Source organism: Falco cherrug, chromosome 2, assembly GCF_023634085.1.
Source record: "Falco cherrug isolate bFalChe1 chromosome 2, bFalChe1.pri, whole genome shotgun sequence".
In the NCBI taxonomy this organism is placed as follows: Eukaryota; Metazoa; Chordata; class Aves; order Falconiformes; family Falconidae; genus Falco; species Falco cherrug.
In genome coordinates this window covers 91,874,228-91,898,900 of record NC_073698.1, presented here as the reverse complement: position 1 = coordinate 91,898,900, position 24,673 = coordinate 91,874,228, and the positions used below count along the sequence as shown (strand labels likewise).

The 24,673-nt window shown below is 38.8% G+C and overlaps 1 protein-coding gene across 5 annotated transcripts in view; it reads left to right on the top strand.

Annotated features, from left to right (window-relative positions):
- Positions 1-22,005, top strand: part of CDKL5 (cyclin dependent kinase like 5) — a 140,693-nt gene extending 118,688 nt beyond the window's left edge. For 2 of the 5 annotated variants that reach the window (XM_055701819.1, XM_055701818.1), the window contains exons 14-18: positions 88-211; positions 8,236-8,338; positions 12,064-12,186; positions 13,326-13,445; positions 14,749-22,005. In XM_055701819.1, the coding sequence (XP_055557794.1) occupies positions 88-211; positions 8,236-8,338; positions 12,064-12,186; positions 13,326-13,445; positions 14,749-15,135 (857 nt within the window). In that variant the 3' untranslated portion in view covers positions 15,136-22,005. Of the gene's footprint in view, positions 1-87; positions 212-7,665; positions 7,968-8,235; positions 8,339-12,063; positions 12,187-13,325; positions 13,446-14,748 lie in introns of those variants that run through there. The other 3 variants (XM_055701821.1, XR_008730865.1, XM_055701822.1) reach the window with 3 other exon arrangements.
- Positions 22,006-24,673: the final 2,668 nt, after the last annotated feature.

Genomic DNA, 24,673 nt, shown 5'->3' with positions numbered 1-24,673 from the left:
AAAAGAGGTAGAGAGGAAGCAGACAACTGAAAGATTTGGGATTTTTGGCAGAGCTTAGTATACATTGTTTGCTGTTTCTCTGTTCAGTTCCATCTCCACGTCCAGAGAGTACGTACATAGAAAACAATGTGTCAAACAGAGCCTCTGTGTTACCAACAGACAGCAGCACGGTGGCAAACCACTCAAAGAGACAAACCACCTTTGATACCTGGTGAGTTGTTATTTACACAGATGTGTAGAGAATGGCAGGGAAAAAAAAGGGATTTTTAACAGGAGGGAAAAAAACTCCACATTTTTCTCAAAATTTGTAATTGTCTGTATGTGCATAGTTGCTTCCCCTGACTATACTGACATAGCACTGCATGTTTTCTGTCCCCTTCTGAGCAACAAGAAATACTTCATTACACCATCACACTGAATGCATTAAAGATTATATATTTTTGCCCAGTTTTTCCTGATTTTTTTCCGGTTTTTGGTTAAAGATAATGCAAAGTGCTTGTGTGCGTATAGTATGCATAGCAAGGCTGTAGCTTCATCTGTGGATTCCAGAAGAATGAATTGTAAGGCAAATGGAAAAAATATCAAAATGCATGTTTTCATATATAAAATAGGACTGTTTTAATGAAGAATATAATATTGACCCTACAATGGGGACTGCTGCTCTTTTTGCTTACGCACCACAGAAGGAAATGAGTACATTCTATGGGAAAATGGACTAAGCAACATCTTAATGGTGTATATTGATTTTAAAAGATTAAAAGCATCACATGGCTCCATTATGTAACATAGAACACAACTATAATTATGCTAATAGAATGACAGCATATGCGTAGCTTTGCAGGACTTGAAGGGGAATATCTTAATTTTGTTGGTCTGAGAGCTGTTAAGCTCTAAAATACTCTTAATCTTCTACTTTGTTCAATCACAATAAAGCACACTGAATAAAAATAAGCAAATGGAGCTTCAAAGGATTGGTGGGAGGAATGGACTGTATGCATTCGCATGGTTCAGCTATGCTTCATACCACTGTCTGAAATACTGCTCTCTGAAAGTGTCATAAAATCATGCTATCTGAAGAACTGTTTCAGTGGTTTGTTGACTTACTGTGTTTTCACATGACCAATCTGTGAATTACCTGCTTAAAAAAGAAATGGGTGGGGGGAGGTGGGGAGGGAAAACAATTGGTATTTCAGCTTGTGTTCAGGTTATATACCCATGTCAGTAATAGAAGATATTTACTCCAGAACCCTTGTCACCTGCTCTGATTCACTAGTCTGCTTCCTGTCCTTCAGTAGCTCCACCTACATCCATTTTGTGGAAGTTAGCTGAGGAATCCAGTCATTTATGTAAAAAGGTGGTATTTATGTTGTGACTTATTAAAGAAGGTATTTATTCCTGCTGTTGAAGCCTTTTACATATTTTGTCCTTCATATCTGAATCTTTCTATCTTGCATATAACATAAGACAACTAGAATGTTGTTTTGCTTTATATATCATTTGGCAGTATATTACCTTTTATTATGTGGTCACTCCAAAGAAATATGTAATGTTATTTTAACTCTGAACTGAAATAATAGCGTATGTTATTAGAGCTGGTTGGGAATTTTTTGACTAAGGTTTTTTTTTTTGGCTTACAATGCCAAATTATCGAAACCAAAACTTTTCAAAGGAACAGACTGATATCCACTAACCTTTTATTGTGAAGATTCTTCAGCTCCAGGGTGGAATTGCCAGTCAAAACCAGAGATACTCTCAAAACAACAAATATTCTGGGGTCAGTGTTATATTTTGGAATGTGAGGAACTTGAGTGCAGGGCCTTTGTTCTTCATTATTTAAGCCGGGGGCTTGAATCAAGATCTTTGATCTAACAAGCGAACTCCCTGAACCAGAAGTTAGAGATTATTCTGGAGCACTTTCTCTGTTTCCCTCAGTATATTCTCTTGAAGCTGTTTCATCTTGTTGAAACAGTGAAAGTACCACAGAGATGCTGAGTATGGCCTAGTGAGTAAGGCCCTTCATTAACTTTGAGACAGTTAGATTGAAGTCCTTGCTCCAATTAATGTACTCAAATATTTTCACAAAGTGGAACAGCTCCTTTGAGAGAAGAACTCACAGAAGAATAAGCATTTCTTATTATGAAATGGGAGGCATGGCAGTGCCCGCAACACCAAGTTACTGCTATGCTGGCATATGTTTCTCTTTCTCTTTGCTTTTCCTACTCCCTATTTTCCTGAAATGTTTCCTGCCCAGCTCTACATGTTAACTCTGTGCAAGTTGTCCTGGCAATAGTCTAATGTTGTTGCAAAATTGTTCTGTGCCATAAATACAGCTTAATCAGATTCCCGAGTGATGTAGAGTCTATGTTCCTCTACTTAATTTTCTGTATAGAAGTTGTGTAAACGCTTATGAAAATGTTGAAAGCTCTAATGGAATGTGATTCTGCTTACATCAATTTTATGATGAAGTAAATATTTGATGTTTGACTGACATACGTAACTGGTACGTGACAATTCATCTCAAATTATGAGTGACATGTATTCCACATGGACTTGCCACTACTGTAAAATATTGCTTCTCACATATTATTGCTCTGTGTTGCCTGCCTTCTGTCAAAGATTTTGTGAATGTTTGCTAGACTGAATTGTCACAGATGTTCCCTTGTCTTTGTGTGCATTTCTTCACTCTGTCCCCACTGTCCTGCCTCTTTAAAATAAAGATGTTATAAACTCTACTTTTGTCACCAGGTTTTACTCTTAAACTACTAGATCATTTCTGAACTTTAGACAACTTGATATGAAAAATGGCAAATTTTTCATCCTTTTAGAAAATCTTTTCTTTCCAGAGTTTAATTTCCTGTAAGTGACCTTGAACTTGCTTATTTTTTCCTTTTTTTTCATGCAAGACTAGGTGTTTTATTCTCCTTCACTTGTACAAGCTTTGTCTTGAGCTGGGCAGAATCAGTAGGTATAGGCAAGATGCTTAACCTTGTTCTGCCAGTGTGCCAAAATGTTGGCATAAGTTATCTTGACTGTTGTTATCATTCTAAATATCTCTTTGGAATAAACTCCAACATGCAGTACTGTATCTCACATCATATTGGAAGTGTTTGCATTGATTGCTTGCAAGATATCTGGAGGCTTCTGGAAAGCTTTGTTGTTTAGACCTTTTATGTCCATAAAAATGTATTCATTCTATGACAAACAGCTTGTCATATCTTCTCTAGCATATGTAGGACCTTACTGCAAAAATAATAAGAAGGGAAAACATCTAATATTTATTATTATTTTTATATGTATATAATATATATAACACACACAAACTGTCATTCAGAAAAGAACCAAAAAAAAAGAACATCTTACTCTTAGGAGTGTCAAAGGCTTACAATCATCTATCTACCATTAATTTTCAAGACTGCAGAACAATACCATATTTTGTAAACATGACATGACTGGCTATATTGCTGTTTCATTATCAGTGTAAAAATGTAGTCACACTTAATATTCCTGAAACTGGGTTACCAATATCTGAGCAAGCTAGTTTAATGCTTGTTCAGCTGTGTCTGCAGTACAACTGTTGCTGCATTGTAAATACTTACCGGTTCTTTTACAGAATTCTGAATGTGTAAAAAATATCAGGAAATTGCAGATTTGTAACTTGCACGCTTAAAAATTACCTGTGTGTGTTACATTGCTTGAGGCTTTAGGAATCTGCTCTGCATAGCTTGATGTTCAGCTTCCTAATGGCACAGCTTTCCCTCTGACATTTCCTGTTTATGCCTCTTCCCTGTGCATTGTCATCCAGTATGTTTGCTTTATTGATGTATTTGGCAACATCTGAGCCTCCCAACCAGTCTCTTCTACTAACCAGTGCCTCTTACTTGACACTTCCCCCATCAACAGTGGTTTTGGTTTGTACTAAAAATTAGATGATGAGTCTAATGTTATCTGCAAGGAAGCTTTCCAGAATTTGTATTCATCAATATTGTGTCCAAAAAATGAACCTGGTGAAGTATACACTTTATAACTTTACAAAACCAGCCACTTCAAATTTTTATGGTAACTAATGTTGAACAGTACTGGGGAGGGGTGTAAAATGTATGTGTGTATATATACATTTATATGTGTACATTTTAATGGTGCCATAAGGTCAGGTGATCTAGTGGCTTTAGTGGCTTCTGGGTAGTATTCAGTATATAAGATAGTAGAACTGGGGTTTATTCCAGTGACTAAATCCTCCTTTTCTGTGTGAAAATAAATAAATAAATTTGCTGTTCCAAGCAAAGTTTAGATTTGACCTCTGATTTTTAAGCTTTCAATGCCAGGCTTTTAGACCAAGAAGTTTTACTATGGGCTTCAGCTTGTGGGACTGAGATTCTTACCTTAAGTAAACCATCCGTTTGAGGTGCTTTGTTAGTTTCTGACATTTTCTTGCTTTCATTTATGGTAACTATAACTGCCAAGTGTTTTACGCAAAACCAAAAGCTAACTTGGAGAATTAGTGTTGCTCATTTATCTTCCGAAGAAAACTTCAGACATTTCAGTACCTCCTGCATTAAACCAAAATCTTACTCTTGTAATTGTGAACGGTTCAGTAAAGGGGGTAGTATACTGGCGATTAAAGAGGATCTCCAAGCCAGACTGCCCACTGAAATTAGGGTTGCTCAAGAATGACTGAAAGAAGCATGAGGAATTGCCTCACAAAAAGAGCTGTCTGCAATACAGATGTATCTATGGCAGCATGGATGCAGCATGCCTCCTGTTTATTCTTTTTGATTTATATTAAAGCACATCAGCTTGCTTGCCCCATGCATGTTTGCTGCTACACCTCATTGTATCTGCATGAAGTTGGATACCTTTCCTGTCAGTGGCAATGAATGCTAGTGATTATCACAGAATTTCGGTTTATACCTATGCGTTTTCCAAGTGTCTCAGACCAGAATAACCAGTGTGTTCTACATTGTATGTCCTAGGTGTGCAAAAGGCACGCAAAGATAAAACAGCAAAGAACAGCACGTTTTGCCTTTGGTTTCTGCTTGAGGGTGAGCTCTCTGAAGAATGGGGCTCTTCTCTAGGGCTAGTCTTGCTAGTAAAAGAGACACTGGGTAACAGGTTCTGGTGTAACTGTTTGATTTCAAGGGCTGAAGCTTTATGCAAAATACCAAGATACCTGCAGTTATACTGAAAGAGTTTAGTGTGAGTGACTTTACCATACTGATTTTTTCTGGTAATGTGAGTTTTTTCCTGTACTGTCCATTGTCTGAAAACCATCTTTTGGAATGCCTAAAATATCCCAGTGTTTCATCTCAACGATGAAAATGTTCTGCTCTATTTTTACTCAGTACAAAATCCTGGTGTTGAAGCTTCCTGCTATAATGCTATATATGTTCACACTCTTCACATAATGAGCATGTTTTGAAGCAGTCACTTTCCAAGGTCAACACTTTTTCAGACAACTGTACTGCAATATGAGTCATAGGAGTTAATGACATAAACCAGTTGGTATAAAACCACTGCCTTTTGGGTAAGCAGCAACCGAAAATGAGCAGAGTCCTCAGCCCCTTATTTTCCTCCTCTGTCTGGTCACTGTAGTCATAAATAGGAAGTGATGGTGCAGAATTTCACTTCTTTCCTCTCTGCTCATCTGCTGTAGGGACCAGTTTTCTCATCCAGGTTCACTGGGCCAAAGAAAAGAATCACACTTGAGTGAATCTCTAAGTATGGCAAAAATTGTCCCAAGCTTTATGCTGAAGATTAAGTTCACCTTTAAAAATACATTGTCTCCGTTTTGGAATAGACCTTGGAACAGAAAAGCTATAGCAAGACATTGAAAAAATTTTGAAGGACTATGTAGAGTAACCACATGGGGACTTCCTTATGATCTGACACTGGTTCCTCAGCAGACAACATAGTCACTGGGTTGGTAATTTGCACTGGGGCTGTGGTTTGGGGGATGGATGCACAGCAGCTCCTTTGGGGAAAGGCTCAGAAGATTCTCAGCCCCATTCACATGACTTTTAGAGTACAAGCAGCATCCTTGACACACATTCTTTCCTCTGACTTTTCTAACAAATGAAGTAAAGATCATTTAGTAAATAATTCAATAGGTGTTTTGTCCGTGTTAAGTCAGTCTCGTGAGTTCACCGAGTCTGTAAAGCCGTCAGTAGTCTTTACTCTTGGGCTTTCTCCTTAGTGCTTTAAGTGGCTAATACAAGACTGCCTTACTGCCATTACATGGTGGTACCAAATATGGGGACATGCCAGAAACAGGAATCTTAGCAATCCGGTATATTTAAAATATGTGTTAGAAATCTTATAATTGTATTAAACTTGGTATTTTTCCTGTAGTGTTGTAATTTTCACATTAAATCTAGGTTGTTGTGCACCTGAATGTGTTTCTTGATCTAAATGTAAGTTCTAAAAAATCTAAAATAGGAAAATCTCGAACATACTCTCTGCCTATGAATCTTTCCTCTAAGCCCATTCTCTTACTCAACAATTGCACTTTATTACAGCATTTAAACACTGCATGCATTTATATTTAGAACCAGGTAGCTTTTCAAGCTTGAGGTGGTTTTGTGTAGAAATTGAGGAACTGATCAAACCACGTATCAGAGTGAAGATGCTGTTATCGATGAGGAAGATGACTCCGGTGATTCCTACCCCAATTATGTGTTTCACATTTGCTTGGGGAAAAAAAATAAATCTGCTTGGCATGTAGTAGCAGCTGAATCACCAACTGATAGCATAGCATTTAAAGCCAGAATTAGAAGCCCGGCGATAACTGTAGTAGACAGCTAAGTGTTGCTGCATTACAGTTACTCCAAGAAAAGCTGCTCCTGTTTGTCATCCAGAGCCCTTAGAACTGTGGTTTTCCTTTAAGTTTTCCATCAAGACAATGGAATGACTTCAGTTTTTGTTTTCATACAACTTAAGAGTGAAAAAAGACTATTAAGACTAAAAGACCAGTATGATTTTCTGTATGTTAGTTGCCAATAAATGTCATCCATTCTCCGGGGTCCAGGCCTGGTAGCATACCTGACTAATGTGCATCTCCCAGAAGAGTATGAGGTCCTGATTTGAAATGTTGAAGATGGGAAATCCACTTCTTAACTAAGGAGTTTGTTCTGGCGGTTAACAATTCTTATTGTTAAAATCAGTGCCTTATTTCTAATATGTCTTCTCTGGCTTCATCATCCACCTACTTGTTCTTGTTACGTCTTTGCCCTTTACTTTGAAGATCCTTCTAGTATTCGGTAATTTCTTCCTGGATAAGTATTTGCGCACCACAATCAAGGAAACTAAATATTGGGGCTGGTTTGACTGTGTTTATTAACATACTAAAGAGATTGAAATCTCTGACACTTTTAACGTAGGCCATTTTTCCTATTTCTGAAATTATTTCCATGACATTTTCCTGCACCATTTCCAATTTTAAAACTATTTCAAAGGGCACTAGAACTTCATTCAGTTGTCTCACCTACATCCTATGTAAACCATCTTTTTACTCCATATCAGTACTTTAAATACATAGTTTACCGTGTATACCTGAAGTAACGTGTTCTTTATCAGCTGTAGTTAATTCAGCTGTGTAGATAAGTTGAAAGGTGGAGATTTGGTCTTCAGGCAAGTCACCTCTTCCACTTTCGGGTCATCTTCTTTTGCCAGCACCGTCTCACCCACGCATAACAAACTAACTGAAGTTGTTAAGTTGAAATGGACAACAGTAGATCCCCAGCTCCCCCGATGATAAATTTGGAACCATGTCAGGAAGTCTGATTGAATTTGGTTCTCTCTGACGAACTTGGCAACTCCTGGCTCTCCAGCAAGCAATGGATAAATCGGACCTGTGATTTTATACATCATCACCATTTGTATGTTCTCTCAGATACAATTTTCATTTTTCTAAAAGAACTTGTGTGTGCTATTTTGGTTTGAATATTAAAATCTGGCTAAAAAAAAAAAAAAAAGACATGCATGCTTTCCTTTTCCCTAAATAACTATTCACTGGTTTGAGCTAATCATTTTAGCCTAACACTGTGTTCCTCCTATCCCATTTAATAAGTCTATTTATCCGGTATTTGTGTAGTAACTCTTGAACCAATGAATGCTAAAACTTTAAGAATCTTTTTGCTTTAATCAATAATTTGCATTCTTTGGCATCAGATCTCATTATTACATAGAATTTATATAATATCAAAATGAAATATCTCTTACAATACCTTGTTTCATGTTTAGGAAAAGTCCTGAAAACCTTAACAGTCACTCAGAACAGCTCAAGGAGAAAGAAAAACAAGGTTTTTTCAGGGCAATAAAAAAGAAAAAGAAGAAGTCTCAAACTGTAAGTAAACAGAATTTCTAATAGAAATATATCAGTTTTGATTTATACCATTTTAATATGCTAGGTTAGTACAGTACCGTTGCATTATTTATGATCGTGCCCATGTGTATCTATTTGTTCTTTTATTTCCTCTCTTCACTATATGAAATTCAAATTCTTTTCCTGTTCAGGGTTTATTTATCTGCCCCTTCAAATATTTCTTTATCTACTAGTCCTGTGCATCTGTGGTTTCATTCAGACCCTTTGAGAGCCAGTTTTGATGTGAGTTTTAACCTGATGTTGCAGCAAATTCCTTTGCAGGATACGGTGATACCATTCCAAGAATAGCAAATGCATTATTGTGTGTCCTCAGAGCTTGGATAATTTCAGACACCCATTAGGAGGAGATCAAACTGTTATAAATGAGAATTCTTTCCAGTATTTTTCATGGAAGTGTCTTGATAACAGCCTCCATCTTCTTGCTGCACTCCGTGGATGGAATAAGGATGATGCGTCTTAACCATTTTAATGTTTTATGTTTTGATGGGGAATGGATTATGGTTTTTGTTATTTGGTATAAGCCTTTGGTGTCTTTTATACATTTTCACATTTTCATCTAGTTTTGGGGAGGGGAAAAAAGAGCTTTCTTTTGTCAGAGAGCAGTGGTATATTAACATTTCACAAAGTTTTATAATGAAAATCTCCCTAAGAACTGAAGTAACCTAAACATAATCTCATTCTCAAAGATGATTCTGGAAACAGTCAAATATTTTAAAATTCTATTCACATGAAGTTTCAACATCTCTGTAAGTGTAACTGCAGTTACAGTGTTGAAGGTTCTCAGAGGGAGTAAATAACACTTTCTCCTGGTGAAGAAGAGTAAATGAATCAAAATATCTACTGTCACAGAGTGAGGTGGCATGACTCTGGGTGTTGGTGGAAGGCTGGTGTGTTGAAAATTGGGGAGAGGAGTATTATCAGGCTTTTTTCCTTTTTTTTTTTTTTTTTTTTTTGGTTTCTTTGAACTGTATGGAACGTGCATATATGTGTTAACTAGCACTCAGAAATGCACCTTGCCTTCGTGCTGGGCAGGTTTTATTTCAGCGGCATCTACCTCTCCGTTCTCTTCGGAACTCATTCGTCCTGATACCTGTATGCAGTTCAAATATGATCATTTGCATTACACAGCTGAATAAAATGTGTAGATTATAACTCTGGGATTTTTTTGTTATCAACGTGTCCATGAAAGGATAGCATGCCTAAGGTCATTAGTTCCAGTGATGCATTTTCCAATTTAAAAAACAAAGGATGTTAAATTTGCACTGTTCTGGTCTACTGTGATTTCAGCCATTTGGACATGGTGGCAAGGAACACTTTAAAAGGCCAGATAAAAATTCTAAAAGCTGGATGGTGTATCAAACTACTTCCAGATTAAACTGTGTGCACTTTATATTAAAATATAGACTGGATTGTGTTGCATCTCAAAATCCATCACTTTCTAAAACATCTAAATCACAAGTACCTTGATCTATAGCTACGAAAACCATCACTGATAGCAAGACTGGGCAGTTTTATACATAATCCTTACTCCTGTTTCTTCTCATTCTTAAGAAGAGGGGGAGGGGGAGAGAGAGGTTTTGCATATGGGAAAAATATGTTGGCTAGTTAGAAATAATATATCATAGGAAGATGAATAAATCAGTGAAATGAGGTAGTGATAAAACTCTTACATCCTCAGCTAGAAACTTGCTGACGTCAACTTGATTTTTAGACCCAACCACAGACAGAAAAACCTCTTTTCATTTCTACTTACAGCTCTTTAACAGGACAGTATCTAGGGATAGACAGTACCCACTGATACACGTACAAGTGTCTGGTTCAGACACAGTTTTTTGTTCTTCTTTGTCAGTTGAGGACATCTACCTAACACATTGGGATGTTCATTAGGATCTTCCAGCACAAACAAAAATTACTACCTTCAGTTCAGCACCAAGTTTGACTTCAGTAGTGAAAGCTGTTAACAGCACTGTAATATTAGCTCTTCAACTACATGAATAATGTTTTCTATGAATTCATGTTAAAAATCTAACAGATAGCTTGTGACCACCCAGGGTTTTTTCTGATGCTTATAATTCTTAAGAGTCCTAGAAGAATGAAATTCCACTTATTTACTCTGACACAGAATTTCTGCAGCAAATAACAAACTAGACCTAAGAACTGTCACAACACTGAGAACTATTTACTAGCTACTATTACTTCTGATATCCTTTGGCAAGTCTCATTTTGCTGGTGATCATTGTAAGAGTCATAAAAGATATCTGAAATTGGATTGAAGACATCTTAATAATGTCATTCTCAAAATCTGTAATAGCCCAGAATGGATCCCTATTCCTGACACTTGCTCCTGCAGAGCTGTTCCATTAATCGTTCTCCCTAGAGTTCTCCAGGTGCAGTTCCTCATGGGATAATAATCGTTACTGCCTGCTACAGGAATTCTTTGCAATATTGTTTTTGCAGAGCTGTTCTTATCCATTCTACTTTTCATCTTGTTTGAAGTCTTTTAGTTACATAGCAAAAGGTTTTGAGCATTACTAGAATCTTAGTTGTTTTCTGTTATCTGCCACCAAACAATTTGATATCCATGAGGGTTGTGCACAGTGTCAATAGGGGCTATTTTCAGAGGAGCCTGAATTTTGCAAATTTTGGCACATATTGCAAGCTACAGGTCTGAAGAAATTATCTGCTTTGGAACCAAACAGTTGCAGGTGAGCATTTCTCCTAGCAATGCTTTGATTCCTTTTTAATTTGCTGAACTTGAAACAGGAAATTCTTCTGACCATAAAGTTCTTCAACAGGCCGTGCTAATTAGTGACTCTTTCTTTCGTTAACTTGTATGGAATCTAGAAGCTGAGAAAGCTCTTTGAAAAACCTTGCTTTGGTAGTGCACCCATCATTTTCTTTTGTTATATGATCATTACATTATATTATAATTTTTTCTTTCAGTAGGCAGAATAATGCCAGACACAGCGTATGTGTCCTATGCTTGTTTGTACCTGACTGGGAGAGAAATAGGCCTGTTCATAATTTTAAAACTTGCTAGTTCTTTTTGTTGTTTGTGCATCCATTGGTACACTCTTTGGTTGCGTTACAATTCAAATAAAACAGTCAGTGTCCTTGCAGTTATACTTGAAGTTGTTGACGGCATAGTTTTGTCAGAACTGAAATAATTCTTAGAGCCCTAGCTCTTTTTACAATTTAAAAATAGAATGCTTTTATTTCTTCTAGAGGTAACTATCAACCGCTCATTCTGAAGTCAATTGCTGTTATTGTCAGTGTATCTTTGATATTTTATTTATGTAATAATAGGAAACGTCATACTGCTTTAAGTCATTATCATAAGTAACAAATAATTGCCAGAATTACAGCATTTGATCCAAAACTTAGTAAATCAACAAGACCTACCAATTTTTTCCAAATGCACTCTGCATTCCTAATGAGCATAGATGTAAGAATAGGTGTACTGATCTCTTTTTACATTCTCTATATGCATTGAGTTCCTTAATTTTGTTCCATATGCTTTTTTCGTTCAATCACTATTGTATTTTCCCAAAGCAAATTATAGGATTGAGACCATATATTGTCTGATTTATTTTTAAAAAAAAAAAAAGGAAAAAGACTTAATATAGTAAGGACAGATCTCTTGAATTGAAATACTATGCATTTAGTCTTTGTATCTTATATTGCAGACAGACTCAACCAACGGGGAGAATCCAAGCATCAAGAAATCCCTCTTTCCTCTTTTTAATTCAAAGAATAATTTAAAGCATAGTTCCTCTTTGAAAAAGCTTCCTGTAGTCACTCTACCCATGGTATTAATTTTTAAGTACAGTAGCACTGTAAAATGCTCCAGTAAACTTGTTTTACTGACTAGAGCAGCATGTGTTTTATTTTCATGGGATCACTTTCTCTTCATGTCAGTTAAGTATCTTGGGCCAGTTCGATAAATTTAAGTAAAATTGGCAGTTCTGTTGAATTAAATTGTGCCTAATTTTTTTTTTTTTTTTTTTTTTTTTAGTATTTGATATACTGAAAATATAACATACAAAGTTCCAGACAAAATGAGCCCTGGAACTAAGATTAAAGGAAGAAAATAATTGTGAAATTGTGTGTGTTTAAAATTAAACTGTCTCATTCTGTTTCAATCAGGAAAAAAAAATAATAACCCGGTTTGGTTTATAGCTATATTGGAAATACATTTTTTTATGCAAACTGCTCCTTTATATATAAATTTAAATGATCAAATATTAACAACAGATTATCTGAAAACTAAATTTTCATGCCTCTGCTGTATTTTGTTTGTCCTGATTGTACATGATAAAAGACAGCTTGCATTAAAAATAGGTTGAGTTTTAACTGTCCTTTTTGGATAGAATTCTTGAAATGAGATAAAACTAAGTTTGAAGTTATCCTTCTGCCTTATTTTTTGTGGGGTTTTCAGCTTGTCTGAGGGGCAGGGAGTTTCTTAATTTTTGCTTTAGTTAGGGATATTTGTGGAGGAGGAGAAAGATGAGGAAAGGAAAAGCTCTTGGTTTTGTGGTAGCAAAATCAGCCAGACATCAGTTTAGAGAGATTCTGGTCTGCTTCACTCAGGAGCAAATTTATAGAACTGATCCATGGTCTTAACTGCAGTATGGAATGCTTTTTGGATGAAGATGAGGCTCAACAGGTTTTTGGGGGTTTCTTTTTATTATTTTTGAAGCTTTGTTTAACTGCTCTCTCTTACAGCAAATAACACTAACAGCATGTGAATGCTTTAAGGGCTAAGGGTATAGCAAATCTGCATGATATCCACAGCCACTTGCTCTTACTATGGGGAAAAATACTGAAAGGTCATTGATTTCTGCTGCAGTAATGGGCTTCACTTTTATTCTGTAATTAACTGGGGGAAATAATTTACAGCTATTCTTAAGAATATATTAGGAGACCAGTATTCAAAATTTTGTTGCAGATGCCTAGCAGTGATGGTCAGGATCTCTTGGCATTACAGAAAGCCATTCATTCTTCTAATCACCAGAGCAGCAGGCAGAAGGATTGGCATCCTGAGAAGATGACAGAAATCCAGCCTCATGTAAGTGACATTATCAAATTCCCTGTATTTTAAAATCACTGAGGTATCTTGACAGATCTTTCTCTGGTGAATAGAAAAATTGCTTTTGACACTATTTCCCAACCTTCCCATTCCCTGCTCGTTGCATATAAAAAATCATGTGCCTGCAGTCCTGCATAATTCTTTCAAAGTCCCGCCATGAATGGCAAGGAAAAGGAGAGAGACTAAATGTCCCTGTGTCAGTCTTCGAGCCTTTCAAAATACTGCTTATGTTTTTGTATTCGAGGCAAGCAACGTTTGGGTGCGTGTCTATGGTAGCTCTGCAGTGCTGTAGAAAAGCGCTCCAGTTAGCTCTGCAAGGATCGGTGAATCCTGCAGGCGTACTGCTACTCGGCACAGCGTGATACTTCATGTGGTCACCAGAGCGTTGTGACCACGTTACGGTGCAGCTGTACCTCAGCTGGCATGGACTGCAGTTTAAGCAGGATGCATATTATTGGAGCATAGCACCGCAGTAATGCAACTTTATTTTCTCCGGTTCTAAAACCAGCTTGGGGGACAGGGTTTGGCAGGAGCTTGAGTGCCATGCTGTGTTGCCATTACAGCGCTGAAAACTGAAGAAGAGGGTTCATTGCAGCTGAAGTGTTTAAAGAAGCAAGTTGCTCTGTGAGCTGTGGAATTTGATGAGTCTGTTTTCGTACCACTGTGTGCTCAGGCTTCCCCAGGCTCTTGCAACCCTTTTCAGTAACCCCATGTCTCCGTTTTCTTCAACGTGCTCACCAGTTAGAGAAGCTGTGAGGGACTAGAGCAGCTTATCATCCAGCTGCCAGCAAATAAAATACCTAACTGCTGAGTTCTGCCAGCCCTTATTTCAGTGCAGATGATTACTCAAGACTCTCTCTATCCCCTAACTGTTCACAAAAGTTTTAGGAACTTCATATTTCTGATTTCTGTGCCTCATGAAATGTGGCTGAGGTTCTAAAGTTAATAGCAGGACTAGTGACAGATGGACAGCTAATGCGATTGTCTGTGCCCCCATTTTCCTAGGATACAAGGTTAAAGTAATAGATGGTAACAATTTTTTTTTTCTGATGTACAAAGTGTCCCATCTTTTCAGGTAGCTAATAGATTGAATCATAGTGAGAAGACGTTTTCTCAGGTGTGTAGTCATAGCTTGGAATGAAATATTCCAAATGAATAAAAATTAAAAGTGAAGGAGTCCTGTGAAGTTCAAGATGTTCAGTTCAGGATATGATGGTTTTGTTATAGGAAGTCCGATATGATGGAGAGCAGAAGGTCAGGTGCTTTTCTGTGTGTCTTTCAGAGTCAGCCATTAAAATCTCTTCGAAAGCTCTTACACCTCTCCTCTTCAAATCATCCTGGCCCTGCTGAGCCTCGCTTCCAGCCCTTACCAAGTCAGCCAGCCAAAGCTTCTTTTTCTGAAGTGCGAATTCACCCCATGAGTCAAAGCTCCAGCAGTGGCAGCAGCAACGTGCGGCAGGAGCCTCAGCCGAAAAGCAGGCCAACGCTGCAGATACCAAGTCAGCTGGAACCTACCTGGCACGTCTCCCCAGTAAACAGGAGCACGAGTGATGGGCCTCCCTACTCCGATCAGCTGCCTTCCAAGAGCGGACAGAACGGGCACACGTACAACCGAACAAACCGATCGCGAATGCCAAATCTGAATGATTTAAAAGAGACAGCCTTGTAATTGCACTCCAGAAAATTCAGGTGGAGATCAGCGTAGGGGAGTGGTAGTGGCTCTGGTGATGGTAAGACTGCATTTTCAGCTTCATAAAGGTGTGCAATATGTACATGTGGAGCTATGCTGTTTGGCACCACAGTGAGAGTCAGGGATTATACAGTAAACCAAGTTGAATTATGAATTACCAGTCATCAGAAATGTTGCTGGATGCCAGGCAGAGTGTGCCAGTCAGGGAGAAAAATGCATTTTGCCATTTTCTCTCATTTACATTCCAGCTTAGTGCACATCTCTGTCTGAAAGCTGGGAGACTTCTGGTACGTATTGGCACTTATAAGGGTGAAAACATTCATGTCTAGACCTAGGTCCTTACTACATTTTTTGCTGCCTAGTTAAAACAGTGGGGTTTATGTGATAGAAGTGTATCCCCGTTAAGGGTTTAAAGTTAAATTGTATGTCTTAATTTTTTTTTTAAACTTCCATATTTGATAGGATTTGTAATATTTATTTATGATGACCTAATATCGTACTGTTATAATCATATCTTTTATGTTATAATGTAAAGTTATTTTGAGCTGTTTGAAACATTGTGAAGCAGTGCAACAGCTACAGTAGTTTCTATAAAAAACTAACAGTAACATTTATATATTGCATCAGGAGTATTTTATTCTATATATAAATATATATATAAATGGAAAATAACTGTCTGTTTTTTAAATATACTCATTTAAAAGAAAAGTATTGTTATGACACTATCTGCCATATTTTTATACATTTGTGATATAAAGTGCAGTATTATACTTCTAATAAAAGGAAGTTGAATGTGGATATAAACGTGACTTTAACAGTATGAATCTTGCTCAGCTTATGAGAGCCCGGTATTATAGGCGTTACTGGTAACAAGCAAAAGACAACATTCAATTCCAAGCTTTATTATGGGCTATTTTGTTGGAAGTATTGGCTAAATATAAGAGACTGCAGAACTGTGCAGTAATCTAAATGTGGTATGTTCTCCCCTGTGTCCTTAGCTTTCCTAGTAATATTAATGGGATTTCTGCATCTGCATCAAGAGCACAGAGCCCCAGTACCAAATTTTTGTTTCTTCTGAAGACATTAAGTGCCCCATGACTACAAGCTAAAGCAGGTGCTCTTCCACTTCATAGCAGGGGTGAAAACCAAAGAAACATAGCATGAGTTGCAAGTGAAATGCCAAACTTTGACACGCATAGCATGGCACTGCAGATCATGGTATAAGCTTTTATGCGTATGTGTATTTTACATCTTGTTTAGCAATCTGTTAACTAATAAGATAAACACTGTATTTAAATCTAAACTACTCTTGCACTTTTTATTATATTTCAGGATGTATTTAAAGCTACAAATCTGGTATTTGGATATGGAGGGAGAAGGTTGCCAGGCAGCTTAACTTCTCCTTAGGTCTTACTATCCGAATATTCCCATACACAGTTCAGTTACCAGTCTCAGCAAAATACTAGATCTTGGGTTCCAGTCTCCTGTACAGCATTGTTAAAACTGCCTTTACGTTGGTGAATGTTGAGTGTAGCAAATACACAACCTGACTCCTCTGTTGCTACCGGTAAACTAACTCAATGGTGAGCCAGTAGGAGTCAAAAGTTTTATGCCAGTCTAGACTTTGTGCAATAAGAGGAGAGTCAGGCCTGTAGTGTCAGAACAATACAATCTTTCCTTTTTAATCACATTAGTTCAACTCCGTTACTCTGCAGCATAGTTTGTTTTCTAGATGCTGTCCTCATAAGACACTTGTACTTGCAAATACATTGTCTTTTCCAAAAAGAGATTAACCTGAAGGTAAATGTGATGATTTAGCCATAGATGTAGTTAACAGAAGCAGCCAGGCAGTAAAAGCTGAACTTCCTACTTGGGTAACAATGCAAACTGGACGTGCTGTTCAGTTCCTCTCAAGTCATACCAAAGTTCTAAAAACAACGGCAAATTTGGCAGCACTAGTCTGAGAATCTTTGTCAAAACATACAATAAGGATGTTACATCAGGTTTGTCCAGGGCTAAAGGTTAGTCTAGTAGATTTGAAAAATTACAGAATAAGAATTCTTTCTTTGTCAATTGCCTGCAAGAAATGTGCATGTGATTTTCTATAGATCTATACGATATCTAGCTATATATGATATATACTGTGTTGATATATCATATATATGGCATATATAAATACAGTAGACATGAAAAGGTATTCAGTCTTTTGTATGATTAGTGGGCATCCAGGAAAGGCATTGTGATATTTATTGGTCATCACTACCAGAGTTTAGCAGCATATTTTAGCAATCTCTTTTGGATTCACCAGTTGGTCACAACTAGGTTAGTCCCGCTAGTTCAGCTTTGAAATGGGCTGATGCCTCTGAAATCCCTCACAAAAGCAACGTCCAAGAGTGGGACTCTAAGCAGCATGGTTTGAATGTCTCCGAGAGAGCGTTCAGACTAGACTCTTCTGTACTTTGTGGTTTTGTATCCTTTTGCCTCTGCCAGACTTTTAGCTTGCTGGTAAGAGCTTCATGCTGGAGGTGACGATATGGGAGTGTATGTGGCTATTCTGATTTCTAGCAAGGAAAAATGTTTCCGAAGGATTTTTTTTCTCAGTACCCATTAAGTTAAATCAGGGTAATCTCTGACTGTACATATAGCTGTTTAAAGTAGTTAGCAAAGCTTCAAGGGTGACCCAAGGAACGTTCAAATATTTGGTGGCCCATATTCACAGAAAGTTGTTTCTACTTCATACTGCATTTTCGTCCCAAATTCAATAAACCATAGTAGATTTCAGTCAAATACTCAATTGTATTGAATGTATGTAGTATTTTCTTCCTTCTGTTGGAAAGAAATTCCAGCGGCTCGGCCAGCTGGTGCTGGGATAAATTGTGTGTTTTTAACCTGGTCTAGCTTCCCAACGTTTAGAATATTGCTGATGTAATTTTGCCGAGGCTTCCAAAAGAGTCTTGTTATAGTGACTGAGATTTGCTGGCTCAATAAAGGGGAGGAGATTTACAGAGCAAACTGTTTTGTAAGTGTGAGCTTTCCTCTTCACTGGTCTGTGAGTCTTGTGCTACATGTTCTATAGATTTACTTAGTATAAAGTATCTTAGTTAAACTGCATTTTATTCTTTGGCAACCTGTTTTGCCTTATGGCATCATTAATGATGTGAATAGAAAAGCAACTAAGTTTCAGAAATTAATTATAGTCATTTTGCAGAACTCAAGCTGCCTAAACGTGTTTATATGTTTTTACTATAGCTCTTGAGCTCTTTTTAACTGAAAAAGAAGCACCTTAAGCTCATCTTAACTGAAATTGTATATGTGTTTATGCTGTACTTTTAAACTGCCATGTAAATGTATTAACCTAGAACATCATCTTTTTTTCAATACACCTGACCACAGAGAACAGTCCCTTAGAGCTATTTAATGCTTTTTTGCTCCATTTATCACAGTCCAAGATTCATTGCTCCTCTGAGAAGTCACCAGCATGGAGCGCCAGGCAGTTCTTGGCAGGAAGTCAGCGATCCCAGATTCAGTCCCTTCTTCCTAAAACATTCCTCATCCCACAGGGCTTGGGACTGATACTAAGGTTTGATTTCTGATACTCAGTCAGAGGCACCTAAATGCGTGTGTGCATCCTGACACCACTCTATAGGTACTTGCTCTTTTAGATTGATATTAAAGCAGGCTTCAAACTTCCAAATGTACGAGACACCTTCAGGTCATCCTTAGGCTTGTTGCCTTTCTCTCTGCTACTCCAGCTTGGTTTCTGGGAGCAAAGCTGGAGGGATTCTTCAAGAAGCAGTGTCCTGTGATAGGCTTTAGCCATTCCTTGTCATTGCAGTTAGATCTCTTACTAGATGAATCTTACTAGTGTAAAAAGCTACATACCAACCTTGGGTTTTTTTCTTCAAAAGCTGCTGTAGCTATTAGCTGAGTAGACTCCTGTGCTCACCCAGAAAAAACCTATGTATTCTTAACAATCCAGTGCTGCAGACCTCCCTTACAAGAATGGGAACACAGATCGTACAGCTCTGACAGCACTGTTGTGGTCTATTTAGCTAAGGCAAAACCCAGCCGCTTTTGAGGGGAGCCATGCTCTACAAGTGTTCGGGGTGTTTATTCATGTTTCAGTTTTTTGTTGTCTTGCAAAGATTTCGTAGTGAGACATGCTTCAAAAATATCTGCATGTAATTAATTCTGTATGTGTTGAACACTGTCAAAGTAGAGCTGGGAGAATATTTGAATCCCAGTCACACAAAGAGTATGAAAAGGATAGCCATATAAAATATACTGCAAATTGTGGGGTGGCAATGAATGTCTACTTTTTCCATTCCAGCTAGCGTACATCATACATCTGTTAATGGGGTTATATCATAGACCATGCATCTGGGCTGTTGTTCATGTGAGTAGGCCCACCATTCAAAATAAGATAGAAATGTCACAGAAGGTGATTGGAAAGGTGATGTGCCCTATTTAACCATTTTTAAATGACCTTCAAATCAGGACACTATTTAAGAACAGGTGCCTTTCCCTACACAGCTCTTTCTAGTGGTGTCATGATGTTAACCATTCATTAACTGGGTTTGTAGTGAATGAGGAGAAAAGCCATTTAACTTCTGGCCTTTGTTAAAAAGGGAGCAATTTGAGTAAACCCTTTTAGTATAACACAAATTGGAAGTTCTAGATGTTGGCTCCTTCTTCAAAGGGTCAAACAGAAGCAGTGCATCAATGCTCAGGCTCATCAGGCAAGTGAAGGCTTGTGCCCATCACTTGGTTCAGCTGTTGTACTGAAACTGAAGATTCCTCATTGTGCAATCTTGAGGCAAATTTCTTGAAGATTAAGCAAAGCAAATTTTATAGGAGATCCTCCTTCAATGGGAAGAGAAAAGCTGTGGTAGGTCATCTGTTCTCTCGGTGGACTGTCTTAACAGCTACTGCATGAGACAGCGTAGGTAAATCTGATGGATTAGGTCTGAATTTTACTTGCTCCAAGTTCTGCTTGGATGCTTATTTGTTACCTTGTGTAGAACTAGTTGTTCAGTGCAGAAGTCGGCTTTTGACAAACTTAAGAGTGGAAGATGCATGAGAGGAATAGCCCCACTATGTTTGGATGCTTTCATTCCACCAGATTAGATCGCTTCTCAGGCTCTTTTAGAACATAATTCAAAATATGCAGCCAGGCAAAAGTGACTCTTAAGACGTGGCCCAAGAATCTGAACATGTAATTTTTGACTTACATGAAGAGTAACTCTACACTTCTCTTGTCTTCTCTGCAAGTCAATCTACCTCCTCGCTCTTGCAGAATGTGGTCAAGGTTTGGTTTGTTTGTTCTGAGCTTATTATTGACTCCCAAATTTTGAAGAGACATCTAAAAAGATGCTTTCTCTAGGTACTGTTAGCAAACAAGTAATAAAATCTTGATGGGCCTTCATCTGATACACTTCTGAAACCTCCAAGCCATCTGAGCTGTCCCTCTAGAATCCCAATGCCATCGTTTGCACTGCTTTGCAGTCTTCCCTTGCCCTTCCCCTTGTGGTTCTCAAATATTGCAGTTGCCTTGTTCTTTGTTGTTTCTCTAGTGCAGATTATCAGGGAGTTAGAGGCCTTATCTACTACTCCACCCTGTTTGCTGTTTTATTCAAACAGCTATCCTTAGACTTGCTCAGGATTTTCTTAATTTTAATTTTCCATTTCATCTGGGTGAGATACTTTACCTCATTGTGCCCCCACCAAAACACGCTGTCTACCAGGCTCTTCGTTCCACCAGGTCTCTGTTTTCACAGGGCATTGTTTCTCTGGATCCGTTCTGAGAAATGCAAGGTGGCATCTTAATTGTACAGGCATAGAAATGCGTTGTGAAGTATCTGCTGTGTAGAGCTTTCCATTAGCAATGTTAAAGCATGTTCATAGCACAAGATGGAAGCCGCTATTTGAGTTCTCTATAGGATATGAACCTCTTGGTGTAAACTCTTGACATGTAAATCCAATGGCAGAGCTTTTAACTGTGTAGTAACAAGGTAAAACTTCTAAGTGTAGGTAACTGTCTCGACTTCCCTTTTCTTCTTTTTTTTTTTTTTTTTTTTGCTAGTGTACATCTTAGACTCGTACTACTGAAGGATATGTCTAATTGAAAGAAGTAACATATATATATTTGGTTTATATGGAATAAGCTAAAATCTTCCCTGAAACTGTAATTTTGTTGGAAATTCTATGCAGGCATTTTAAAATCTGGTTAATCTGCTAGGGACTTCCACGACTGCGTAGATCTCTACTGTGAAATGCTGAATTCTGAATTTATGTCATTTAGGAGAAGGAAGGAAGAACAAGGTTTAGAAAGATGTGATCTTCTTTCACAATCTGTGCCAGTATAGACTATTCCAAAAATAACAGGCTAGGGAGGTAGCTTTCAAAACTTCTAAATTCATGGATAAGATTCCCTGATGTTTTTTAACAGCTACTAGAAATCTAAAGCGCACAAACTTTTAAATCTGCCATGCTCTCTGTTGTGGAAGAGATGTGATGTGGTGTTAACCTTTTTAATCCTGGAATACAAATTGATTTTAAAATGTGTTGAATATTTAAGGATGACTTCATGCAAGTTGATAAACCATTTGTAAAGTGTTTGTACAGAACCCTTTGTATCATGTTGTTGTTACACCTTACCAATTTTTTTTGGGGCATGTATTCCATTCTTAACTTCTGTACAATTTCTATTGTTGCTGTAAATATTCTAAAACAGAAAAAAAAATCCTGTGGTAACAGCATGGAAATGGTTAATTTTTACTGAGCACAATGTATTTTTGAATGGGCCTTCCAAAATATGTCTTTAATAAAAATGCAGATTTTGCACTAGAACACTGGCATTGCTCAACATCTGACCTTAGTGATGACGTGTCTCCTCTAGAGCACCTCCCCGTACGTTAGCTTGTCCTTGGATGAGCAGAACGGGCCAGAACCACACCAGGACTCCTCTGCCCGACAGGTCACTGCCAGGTTGTACAATCATTAGGTTGGAAATAACCTTTCGTTAACCTGGCACTGCCAAGTCCACAGCTAAACCATGTCCCCAAGTGCCACATCTATACTTCTTTCAAATACCTCCAGGGATAGTGACTCAGCCTGGGCAGCCTGTTCCAATGCTTGACAACACTTTCGGTGAAGAAATTTGTCCTGGCTAACACCCCATCTGAGAAGCTGGTTTGTATCTGTCCACAGGCCTGACAACAGGAGCACAAAACAGCTCTGGGACACCTTGTTGTCCGAGAGCTCTTGTTGCCCACCATTCCTGTCATCTGATTGCAGACATTGGGGGTTCTTCTTCCTTTCAGGGCAAAAATCTCTGTCGTTCTCTCTTTTGAACAGTGTTGACCCACCAACTGTGTGCAGCTTTAAAAAAAACTTTAAATATTTCTCTGCTTGTCTCTCATTCTTCAGGGTAATTGCAAAGAGAGGAGCAGGGACCACTTTACCTTGGCCTCCCTTCTTTCCCTCTGCGCTCCAGCAGCAGACGTGCTGAAAGCCAGGACTTGCAGCCTGTTCAGATCTTTCCAAAACAGCCTCCTGATGGGTTGTGCCACGGTGCTAGCACTGAGCTGCACCCATCGCCTCCCAAATGGGGAAACTGCCGGCCTGAGCTAGTGGCTTCAACTTCCACCAGGACAAGCAGCCCACCATTTCAGCTGTCCCACCCAGAAATGCATTTAAAATGCCAGTTTCCCTGAGCGCCGAGCTCTCTGGGCACTTGGCTTTACGCTTACAACCTCATGGTGCTCTTACTCTTTCAAGGATCTCCTTGTAGTGACCCCAGGCGCTCGGTGCCCTTTTCTGTACCACCTGCAGAGCTCCAGAAAATGGAGTGGACATCTAGGAGAAGTCAAGCACCTTGCCATGGTAGCCCCAGCCAGCGTAGGTCAGCATTGGTCCCCTGTGGGGTGGGGAGCACGGTGGGTGTAGGCATTCTTCTCTCAGACTGAAGTAAAGGGATAATTCCTGCACGGACTCAATTAAGAGAAAGGAGCTACTGACTTACAAACGTGTGGCTGGTCTGGAGGCCTGAGGCAGTCTCATAGCTTAGACTGGGCAAGCCTGACTTCTCAGCATAGCTCCCTCACTTCTCTGTACGCATCCCAGACTAAAACTTCAGGTCACAAAGCTGAAGGCAGCTCTTGGTCCTGCCTCCTATTTCACACCTGTTGTGCTTTACACTGTTGCAGAGCCATGCATTGGTCTCCCTACCTCTCCACGTAAAGAACCACGGGATTTTCACTCCGAGAAGATAAATGTGCTTTTAGCACTGCTTTGCATCATCTCCTGCAGCCTGAGTCGCTGGCTCTGTTCTGGGTGATTGTGATTGGAGGCAGCTGTGCCAGTAAGTTAAAAGGATAGCAATATGCTAGGAAAAGTTAGACTTTATGAGAAAAAGCTTCATATTTTTGTAATTGTATTTTGGCTGGTTCTATCCTGCTTTCATAACACCCTCAAGACGCACTGTTACTCCAACATGCTGCATTTATGCAGAGGTGGAAGTCAAGTGCAATTCTGAAAGCATTTTAGGACCACTTAATTAATTAAGCCTCTCAGCACTCTTCTTTTTAGATAAGAGGCAGAGGTTAAGTGAATTTCCAAAGGTCAATTAGCAAGCAAGCTGCATAGCTAGGATCGTAACAGAAAGTCCTGCTTTACCAGGAACCATTTAGACATCGCAGATGAAAGCCAGAAGTAGGTCCGTTCCCCATGCAAGCTGGAGAGGTTGAACGGCAGGCAAAGGACAGGGTGAGGCAGGAAGCAAATGAACTGTGAAATGCACTGTGTGCCGGTTAGTTCCACCTTATTTATCACTGTACATTTCAATCTGGTAAAAGGGTCTAGTGAGTTCTTTGAAGCTGGGAGGCTGGAAGAGTGATAGCACAGGTCCCTTCTACCTAGGCAAGTGTTTTCTCCCTCCAAGGTTTTATTATATGCTATATATAAGATCAGTCATGTGAAGATACATAATTTAGTGTGGTGCCTTGGTGTATAATGGTGTGTGGTCCATCCATTCAGGCTGTGGATTAAGCCTGCGAGCTCTTCCAAATTATGCAGGAGCTCTTGGCCCTTGCCACAGGGTGTATTTCCAAAACCAGACAACTTAACCTGCAAAAACCTGGGCTGTGCGTGGGAGCTCTTCAGAGGCCGGTCACAGCCAAGGCTTTGAGCATAGCTACAGTCAAGCTTAACTGCTTTGGGGTGCTACAAAAAATCATCAGCTGGTGCCCAGTCCGTCCTTTCAGCCTTCAACCCCACCCCACCACCCCTCAGTCATGCAACAAAACAACAGCACCAAGCCTCCTCCCCTCTAGTCACCATCCGCCAGGACATGGAGCAGAGCTGCTCGTGCTACTTTTAGGGAAGGAGAGCAGTGTGTTAATGGGATGGCAACTGTGTCCAGGGCCTGGAAACGCTTCAGCTTTCAGCGTTGCTGTTACTAACTCAGGAGCTGTGGTGGCTGGTAGAGAGCTCTTGTCCCCCTGTTGTTGTACGTGCA